This window comes from Microtus ochrogaster, chromosome 4 (genome assembly GCF_000317375.1).
Source record: "Microtus ochrogaster isolate Prairie Vole_2 chromosome 4, MicOch1.0, whole genome shotgun sequence".
In the NCBI taxonomy this organism is placed as follows: Eukaryota; Metazoa; Chordata; class Mammalia; order Rodentia; family Cricetidae; genus Microtus; species Microtus ochrogaster.
This window is the reverse complement of record NC_022011.1, coordinates 65,364,267-65,374,689: the sequence shown is the minus strand read 5'-3', so window position 1 is coordinate 65,374,689 and position 10,423 is coordinate 65,364,267. Positions and strand designations below refer to the sequence as shown.

General features: G+C 41.5%; 1 protein-coding gene across 1 annotated transcript in view; it reads left to right on the top strand.

The window, feature by feature from the left end:
• The window catches only part of Neb (nebulin), a 185,246-nt gene that overhangs the window by 51,937 nt on the left and 122,886 nt on the right, over nucleotides 1-10,423 (top strand). The window contains exons 36-44 of the mRNA XM_026778640.1: nucleotides 1,332-1,436; nucleotides 3,250-3,357; nucleotides 4,199-4,510; nucleotides 5,132-5,338; nucleotides 5,750-5,854; nucleotides 6,010-6,117; nucleotides 6,543-6,854; nucleotides 7,996-8,202; nucleotides 9,284-9,388. Coding sequence (XP_026634441.1) covers nucleotides 1,332-1,436; nucleotides 3,250-3,357; nucleotides 4,199-4,510; nucleotides 5,132-5,338; nucleotides 5,750-5,854; nucleotides 6,010-6,117; nucleotides 6,543-6,854; nucleotides 7,996-8,202; nucleotides 9,284-9,388 — 1,569 coding nt within the window. The remainder of the gene's footprint in view (nucleotides 1-1,331; nucleotides 1,437-3,249; nucleotides 3,358-4,198; nucleotides 4,511-5,131; nucleotides 5,339-5,749; nucleotides 5,855-6,009; nucleotides 6,118-6,542; nucleotides 6,855-7,995; nucleotides 8,203-9,283; nucleotides 9,389-10,423) is intronic.

The window sequence follows — 10,423 nt, the reverse complement described above, 5'->3', positions numbered from 1 at the left end:
TCTGTGGGTCATCTGTGGGTCATCTGTGGGTCATCTGTGGGTCTTGTCCTTTCAGGGTAATCGCAGCTCTTCTGTTACTGCAGTGCTCATAAATGCCAGGGATTCCCTTGTGCTGAGGACAGTGTCATTCCTGGTTGAAAGGGAGCTGCCTAGGAAAATGGTACTCACTGTTCTGTCTGCTCCATCTGAAGACATCCCAGTAGAGACTGCTCTTTTGTTTCCTGGACGCCCAGACCCAAGCAATCACATAGAAACTAAATTATAATACTATAGTCCAATAGCTTAGGCATATTCCTAGCTAGCTCTTACATCTTAAATTCACCCATTTCTATTAATTCTGTGTATCATCACAAGGCTGTGGCTTACAGGTAAGATTCTGGTACCCTTCTCCTTCAGCAGTTACATGGTGTCTCTTTGACTCCTCCTGCTCTCTCTCTCTATATATCTTTGTTTGGATTTCCTACCTGACTTTACTCTGCTAAGCCATTGGCCAAAACAGCTTTATTCATTATCCAATAAAAGCAACACATATACAGAAGGACATATCAAATCCCAAGGTCAAATCCCATCAGCACAAACCTAGATACTCCAGTCAGAACTATGGTGGTGATTTTGGATGTAACTCCCTCCATGCCCTCCCGATATCCTATATCTCTGTGTCCTTGTCCTAAGTAGCCAGTTTGCTGCAGGGCTTGTCTTTGTACTGTCAGCAGGCAGAGTTCCTTGTCTCTCGTGTGGATGACTGCAATGACTTAGTCTCATTGTCTGGGATCCCCTTGGGGATGAAATTAAAATTCAAACTCATTACCTCGAGTGAAGAGACCTCTGTCCCAAGGATTGCTCTCTCTATCTAATCCTACTTTTAATTGCCCTGAACTCCTCCATGTGGCCAGGCCATTTCTTGCTTTGAGTCCTAAACACTGCTCTTCTTCCCAGAATGCTCCCTTCTACCCAAGTCTGAGTACACATGCTACCTCTGCCTTCATTATTGTCCAAGTTTTTCTGGTATGTTTGTATTTTCAACATTTTGCTAACTTAGCTGTAGTTTATAGTTTACATGTTTATGCAAATACATGCCTCCTCTATTAAACTATAAGCTCTAAGAGGAGATCTCTGACTTTTTTTTTTTTTCACCTTAAACACAGAACCTACCACTTTACCTGGTGAGGTAAAGGCACAAATATACCTACTCCGGCTCCCTAGCTGTGGTGTTGTATGCATTTGTCTTGTGTTTGGGGAACACCAAGGACAGCCTTCCCTTTAAAGTCACGGCTACAGGATCAAGCTCCTACCGTGTCAGCTCATAACATTGCGTGCTTCTTTCTTTGCAGCTGAACTACAAGGTGGAGGGCGAGAAACTGAAGCATAAGTACACGATGGACCCTGAGTTGCCTCAGTTTATTCAAGCCAAGGTCAATGCCATCAATATGAGTGACGTGAGTATCTAACCTGGTGCCGGTCTAACATCTCTTATAGGGACGTCCCTTTGCCAGTTCTGGGTAGTTCTTTTACTGAGCCATTCAAGGAGAACAAACCAAATGTAGACCATTTGAGCACCCAGAGGGGACCCTTATACAGGCAACAGAGGAGTAGGGGGTCACTACAAAGTTTTACTTAATGTATACTCTTTTTAACTATGAGCTGTGACTCACTAGTAGATGGTAAAACCATCTACTAGTTCAGAAAAGTAATATTCCATTTAAAAACAAAACACATTACAAAGTCTAGCCAAGACTGGAAAGAGCAGGTTTATAGTCTCTTCTGTGCAATTTTGTTTCAACTCTTTATTAAAGCTTCTGGAAGAGCTCAGTTCCCTCTGTGAGTGTTGGAACTTTTTAAAGAAACTAGTTATTAGGTAGTCTGGGCATGTAATTGGTTACTATGTTTAAACCAGGATTTATAAAGACAGGAGTTTATAATGTGCTTGTAATATTAGGAGCTTGGGACACTGGTCCTTGACATTGAGGATAACAATCAGGAGTTTGAACGCAGGCAACATAGTGGGACCTCGTCTCAAAAATAAAATAAAACAAAAATCAAATCAAATAAATAAATCTAACATTTGGATTCTAATTTTAAAATAGAATTAAACCTGAAAAATATGTTTATTTATTTTATCTATTTTTGGACAGGATTCTCATTATGTAACCCTCGCTAGCCTAGAATTCCCTATGTAGACCAAGATGGCCTGGAACTCATAAAGGTCTATCTGCCTCTGCCACCATGCCCAACAAATGCTCCTGTCTTAATGACAGTGTAACTTTAAAAAAAGAAAAAAAAAGCTTAGTTATTATTCTCAACATTAACATTTAGGTACTCTTTTATCTTCTGAATGTGCATGGTTTCTTTGGTAATCATCTCTATGATTTTGGGCCACTTAAACTTTTCTCTTGTAGGCCGGGCAGTGGTGGCGCACGCCTTTAATCCCAGCACTTGGGAGGCAGAGGCAGGTGGATCTCTGTGAGTTCGAGACCAGCCTGGTCTACAAGAGCTAGTTCCAAGATAGGCTCCAAAACCACAGAGAAACCCTGTCTCGAAAAACAAACAAACAAACAAACAACAAAAACAAAAACAAAAACCTTTTCTCTTGTACTACAGCATTAAAAGCATTTTAACGGGGGCTGAAGAGATGGCTCAGTGGTTAAGAACATTGCCTGCTCTTCCAAAGGTCCTGAGTTCAATTCCCAGCAACTACATGGTGGCTCACAACCATCTGTAATGAGGTCTGGTGCCCTCTTCTGGCCTGCAGGCATACACACAGATAGAATACTGTATATATAATAAATAAATAAATATTTAAAAATAAATAAATAAAAGCATTTTAACAATGAAAGCTACAGGATTGGCACTGTATCTTAATTTTAATTTTTTGATAACAACGACTTTCTCTTACTTTGAAATGCTTTATTATGAGAAGTTTGTCACAAATACGATGTTCTCAAATGAGAGAATAAAAACACAGGAATTTGTGAGAACGTTTTGTTGTCCTACATTCACCCCTTCCATTGCTCTGTCGCACAAACAGACATTCTGTCATTACTTGAGATTACACCATGTATTGCTTGGTGGTTTTACATTGTTCTTGTTGAATTCGACTTTGTAGCAGGCACACAGGTGATGAGCCAATCATGTAGCTGCAGGTTCTCTACACAGCAGGGAATGTAGTTGTCTGGGAAAAGATACGTTTTTTTGTCCGGTTTCCAATTATTTTTTAACCATGTCAAATGATAACTCCTTTCTTTCCCACAGGCTCACTACAAAGCAGACTGGAAGAAAACCCTCGCCAAGGGTTACGACTTGAGACCAGATGCCATTCCCATTGTTGCCGCCAAAAGTTCAAGGAACATTGCTAGTGACGTAAGGAAACCCATGCATATTTTATAATCTGCATATTGTGCTTGAAATCTTGATTATAGAGGGAAACACACGAGAAGATTACAATATAGGAGAATTTCCTTATTTCATGAGTGCCAAGGATATTTTCTCATTACTTCACTGAAAATATTTTTTTAAAACTTCATTAAAAATTTACAGATACATTTTCTTTTTAGTTGTGGAAAATTTGAAAGTCTTACTGTTTTCACCATGAGCTTAAATTTTTTTTATTTAGATTTTGTCAAGATAAAGTCTCCAAACATTTCAAAAGAATATACTGTTTTAATTTGACAATTTATTTACACAAGAAACAAATCCAGTGAAACAAGAGAAACTGGGAAGCATTGTAGGTTAGATAACAATGTTTTAATTGTTTTTAAATTATATATCCTGGTTGACTTGATGTAATTATCATAATAGAGTAAGAATTCATTCATGTTAAGGCCAATACTTTAATTTGGAGTAGAGTTTTGCTGAAATGGAGTCCTGAGTCCATAAATACTCTTTAAAGGTAGTCTAAGTTACTAATGGAAATGAGATAGAAATATACAACTGCTTAAGAATTAAACTTTTCAGGAACCTTTGGGCACATTCAAAGAATCTACTAATGAACAATCTAGGTATAAATTGCAAATTATTATATTATTTATTATTCTCAGAACAAGTGTTACAGTCATCCATTAGAAATATTTTGCAAGTTGTATATTAAAATACTAAAAATATCTTAGGTATTGTCAAATTCAGACTGAACTTGGCCTTTGTCTAGATTGTTAAATAAATTCAATTTCTGTCAAACTTCTGTCTGGCCCTCTCTTCCAAATAGTGCAAATACAAGGAGGCCTATGAGAAATCCAGAGGCAAGCAAATCGGCTTTCTCAGTCTTCAGGATGACCCTAAACTGGTTCACTACATGAATGTGGCCAAAATACAATCAGATCGCGAGTATAAGAAGGGCTACGAGGCCAGCAAGACCCGGTACCACACACCTCTGGATATGTTCAGTGTGACCGCAGCCAAGAAGTCTCAGGAAGTTGCGACCAACGCCAACTACAGACAACCCTACCACAACTACACCCTCCTGCCCGACGCCTTGAATGTGGAGCACTCCAGGAATGCCATGCAAATTCAGAGTGACGTATGTGCCAGTCCATTAGCTGGGGTGCTTAGTTTTCTGTTTCCATGGGTGTGGGGGAAGAACCAGGGTCACCAGAGACATCTTCATCTTACACCTGACCCAGGGAGTGAGAGACTTTCATTCATGTAACTATAATGACCCATCGTTGTACAAACATTGTGTGTATGTTAGACCACCTACGATGTAGTCTGTGAAAAAATTAAGATACACTATAATCTTTCCAATGCAATTTTTAAAATTTCACCCTGTTTTGTTGTTGCTGTTTATTTTTGTTTTGTTTTGTTTGTTTTCAATTTAGTCTTACCTAATTGTTTTCAGTTTAGCCCACCATGTAGTCCAGGCTGATTTTGAACCCACAATCCCATCTTAGCCTTGTGAGTACTAGGATTATAGCTGTGTATCATCCTGCCTGGCTAAGAAAATTAGTTTTAAAACAAATTGTTACGTTAGGATTTCCAGTTTAAAACCACCGTGGATGCAGTCACTTCCATAACCACTTTTTTCTAAAAGACTGTAATGAGTAAATGCTAGGCGTTCCCTTCTCTTTGTGATAATACGTCTTATAACCAAAGAAACCCAAGGTCTGCTTTCTGAAATGAACTTTCTTTCTTCGTGATTAAGAATCTGTACAAATCTGACTTCACCAACTGGATGAAAGGTATCGGCTGGGTCCCGATAGACTCCTTGGAGGTGGAGAAGGCAAAGAAGGCTGGAGAGATTCTGAGCGAGAGGAAGTATCGCCAGCACCCCGAGAAGCTGAAGTTCACCTACGCCATGGACACCATGGAGCAGGCACTTAACAAAAGCAACAAGTTGACTATGGATAAGGTGAGAGCCTGAGAAGCCCAAAGGGCCCTTTGTGAGTCTTTAGCACTTTTGTCTCATGGTTAGGGGGAAGCAATAGGCGTTGTGTGTGTGTGTGTGCATGCATGCATGTGTGTGTATGTACATGTATGTATATATATTTATGTATGTATATATGTATATATAAATACATGCACATACATTTTTAAAGAATGTTATGGATTTCAGCTTCTAGAGAGCTTTTTACTGACACTTTGCCCAGACTCCACCTGACTGTAAAGTGGACAGGATGGCGCCCATCAGGAGCAGGGCTCTCTTGTCTAATGATAGTTTTTCTCATCATCAGGCTTAGCCTCGTCCACCATGCCCTCCTCCTTCTCCCATTATTACAAACCTGTTCCACTGTAGTGTCATGTGCCGACCTTCTCTTTACAGAGGCTGTACACGGAAAAGTGGAACAAAGACAAGACCACCATTCACGTCATGCCTGATACTCCAGACATCTTGCTCTCCAGAGTGAACCAGATCACCATGAGTGATGTAAGTTTATCCTTTGTAAAGAAATTGGGGGAGGATGCTGAAGGGAGCTAACGCTTGTGGGATGTCTGTCTTTTACGTGCCCGCCGTGTTGGAATCAGGAGCTCTGTTGTAACTGAAGTCCCACCTCCCTGTTGTTTCTCTGGTTCCTGGCTTAGAAACTCTACAAAGCTGGCTGGGAAGAAGAGAAGAAGAAAGGCTACGACCTGAAGCCTGACGCCATCTCAATAAAGGCTGCGAAGGCCTCTAGAGACATTGCCAGTGATGTAAGTCCTGCCACGGGAACACGTTTAGCGCGAGTGAAGGTGCAGACAAGCCAGGCTTATGCCTGACCGTGAGGTAGGGTCAGCTCACTGGCTGGACACATTTACCCCAAGATGCTTCCCTTCACGCAGGCCAGATACCTTCTAATCATTTTGCTCATTGTTCAAGGTAAAAATGATAAGGTCTTATTAAAATAAGTTATGCTTAGTATTTGAATTCAAAAGACAATTTTAAGAAAATTTAAGGGTGTGATCTATGTGCTTTACCTATGAAGTCCATAGCCAGCTCTCATCCTAAAGATACACTAAGGATTTGCAGTCCTCTGTGTTGACACAGTGAGGACCAAGACACTGTTTCTGAGATTCCTTCCCAACATTTGAAGTACAAAGCCATTTGGATCATCGCCATGTCTCTTGTCTGTCCGCAGTACAAGTACAAGCAGGCTTACGAGCAAGCCAAAGGGAAGCACATTGGCTTCCGCAGCCTGGAAGACGACCCCAAGTTGGTGCACTTCATGCAAGTGGCCAAGATGCAGTCAGACCGGGAGTACAAGAAGGGCTACGAGAAATCCAAGACATCCTTCCACACCCCGGTGGACATGTTCAGCGTGGTGGCAGCCAAGAAGTCCCAGGAAATAGCCACCAACGCCAACTACAGGAATATAATCCACACCTACAACATGCTTCCGGATGCCATGGGCTTTGAGTTGGCCAAGAATATGATGCAGATTCAAAGCGATGTACGTGAGAGTGATGCCAGTTTGTAGAGCCATTACCCACGCCATAAACAGCTCATGGGTAACCTACATCATGACATCTCAAAAATCCTGAAATAAATCCACATGCTGATTCCTGAAGAGGGAGGGGTCTTATTCATCCCCTTGGGCTGAATTCATTTTTTTTTTCATAATGGAAGAAAAGTCTGTTCTAGAAACTAAAATCTAATCTTTCACTCTTGGTGCTGTGGTCATTGTTGGAGGCGGAGGTCAGCACCAGCAAATTGATTTGATTTTCGAGAGCACCCATTGAAGGAAATAAGCCTAGCAAAGGGAACCAAAAGTGTGAAAGGCTCTTGGTCTCAGGGTGAAAGGGAAAGGCCAGCGTGGGAGTATATGTCTGTGGTGCCCGTACTCAGGAAGCCCTGGCTTCACTTAGGACCAGTTTTCCTCCACCACCTCTGTCCTTGCAGTTGCCTGTGCTGCCCACGGAATGTTGAGGGAGGGGGTGATTGAGGAATCCCTGGGAACGGATAGAGGGAAGACAGAAAGATTTCAGAGCCATTATCAAATAATATACATTATAAAAATAAACACAGACCACACCAAGCCAGGCCTAGAGTTCTCACTGGACTAGGAACCTGGGTTATGAATTTCCAGGGAGACACAGCCATGTCTAAATGAAAGTACCACACACAGTTACAGGGAGACATGTCTCAGCAGAGGGGGAAAACCCCACACAATTGTACCAAGTGCTAACAGGTTTGTAGTGTGCACTAGGAAATCATAGCAATAGTAGATGATCAAACGCTTACTGCTGGAGACAGAAACCTGATTTTCAGAATTAACCTATCCATGAGGGCATCTGGACCAATCTATCAGTCCGGAGAGTGAATCACATGGCAGATGTATCCATTTAGTAGATCCTCACGTTCCCTTTAAGAAGGCGTCAAGAAAAATCAGCAAGACCTTTGCTCAGTTGTCATTTCTTGTGTGGAGATATGAGGAAAAGGTTGGCATTTCATATACTGCAGGTTGTAAACAAGGAAATGATAGGCCTGTCTCTCACACACACACACACACACACACACACACACACACACACGTTCGTGATCCGTGCACGCTTGCTCTCTTCTGACCATTGTTTTATCTTCCTCTCCGGTAGAATCAGTACAAGGCAGACTATGCTGACTTCATGAAGGGCATTGGATGGCTCCCGTTGGGCTCCCTGGAAGCAGAGAAAAACAAGAAAGCCATGGAGATTATCAGCGAAAAGAAGTACCGGCAACACCCAGACACTCTGAAGTACTCCACGTTGATGGACTCGATGAACATGGTTTTGGCTCAGAACAACGCAAAAATCATGAATGACGTAAGTCTTGCGGTGGTGGACGCTGGCCTGGCTGAGAAAGATTCTAGTGACTGGCTGTCGCCCTTCCACTAGAACTCCGCCAGCCCTATAAATCACAAGCCACTTGCATGTGTGTTACAGCCCGATATAATACAAATTAGTCCTCTAACACTGTCAGGTATGCAGGTACTCTGTGGCCCTGTCGAGCTTGGGGCTACCATATTGGTTTATGCAAAACATTTTTATCGTCACAGAAAACTCTACTGGCTAACACTGGGATAAAACAAAGACTAGCCACAGACAATATGACAGAGCTATGTCATTCATTGTATCTACGAGCAAGTGCATATTAATGTCACATTTTTATCAATATTTGTGGGAAAAAAAACATGTTCCTTACCCTACAGAAAGCTCTGTATGTGCCAAGACACACGCGTGTGTTTCTTACAGGTTAGAGGTTCTGAAAAGTGATGTCAGTATGGAATCTGAGTCTTTCAGGAATTTTTTTTAATGATAGTACCTTAGAAATATTTTAAATATTGGCAAGTGACGCTAAGTATGGCATCCCTGTAGGAGAGAGGTCTCGAAGTAAAGGACCTGCAATGAGGATTCAACACAGCCTTGGCCAGTGACCAAGAGCAGATGACCAAAAGCGGGTCCTCCCTGGACTAGAAACCTGAGCGGCACATGTTCAAGCACTAGAAACAGACTGGAAACTACAGATTCATGTCTGTCAATGGAGAATTGATTAAACCAGTTGGATCATGCCTCTGCAGTTTTCTAGAATGGAAAGAATTCTTTTCAGAAGGTTCCAAGATGTCTGATCCATATTTTGTGGCAAAAAAAAAAGCCAGCTCTAAATATTATATGTTCTATGATTTTACTTTTATTTTGAAACAGTGTGCTTAGAAAACTCCAGGAGGGAGTGTCCATCTCTAGGCTTAAGGCAGAGGGATGGGACACTTTGATTTTCTGTCTTGCACCTTCTTCTCCATGTTATTTTTCGCTTAAATCCTGAGACCTGTATACACAATATAATGTGCATATGTATAGTGAGATCTTTTTAAAGAGTTTTAAATACCATCTTGTACTTTCTCCCCAGCATCTCTATAGACAAGCATGGGAAGCTGACAAGACTAAAGTCCACATCATGCCTGATATCCCCGAGATTGTTTTGGCAAAAGCAAATGCAATTAACATGAGCAATGTAAGTATAATACTCTGGGTGCCATCTTTCTTTGTCTCCTGCTCCCACCAGTAATAGAAAATTAACTCACTGGTGTCTCTTAATTTATGAGAGAGAACACTTAAAAACTAGTAGACTATTTGCACTTTGTTAAAGTCAGTGTCTTTCCCTCTCTGATCTTTGCTCTGCTAAAATTTGGAGCAGGGCTGTTAATGACGGCTGAGACAACAGCTGTGGTTTTGAAGAACTGTTGGATTTCATTTGGGGACAGCCCCCCTTGAACTCAGAGACTTTGTCAGGAAGAGAAAGGTTGGGAGCTGGAAGAGAACCCCTGACTTTGAAAACCCTCCACTAAGCTGTGGAGACGATCCTTTAAAAGGGTTAAAACAATAGAAAGAAAAAAAATGTTTTGAACAAACTGGGACAAGCCCTACAATAAGGCACGTGAAACTGTTGCTAGAAAAAGCATTTGATGTTTAATTTCATTTCCTTCTTTTGCTGTCCCTGGTTGCTGGAACTCCTCCAAGATGAGCGGCTTTTTCCTCTTCTTTGTTTGAATTCCACAGAGATTTGGAATTGCTGGTGTTTTTTATTTGACTGTGGAATTCATGCAACTATTTATATAAGTAAAAGAGGCCATTGTAAAACTGGGGCGCTCTTTTGGTACGTGAAGATGGCTGGTGTGTAGTCTTTCTTTGCTTCTAATGAGCAAGGAGGAGCTGGCTGAGCTTTATCATCTTCATGAAATCTTTTCAACCTCACAGCAATCGGGACCTTTCCTTTTGTAATGATATACTAAAAGCACATTTGAGCTCGAGTAATTGCTTTCTTTTGTTTTTTTCCCCCACACATAATGATGTTCCTTAGAACATTCAACCATCGACCCACCAATACCACATCTGCCAGGCAGAAAGTCTTGCTACACAACTAGTCAGCTGTTGAAATAAGAGCGGCGGGGCTGCGTCCCCAGCACCCTGCCGCCCACATGGCTAGTTTAGCTTATGTCCCGAAATAATTACACGGAAACTGTATTCTTTTAAACACTGCCTGGCCCCA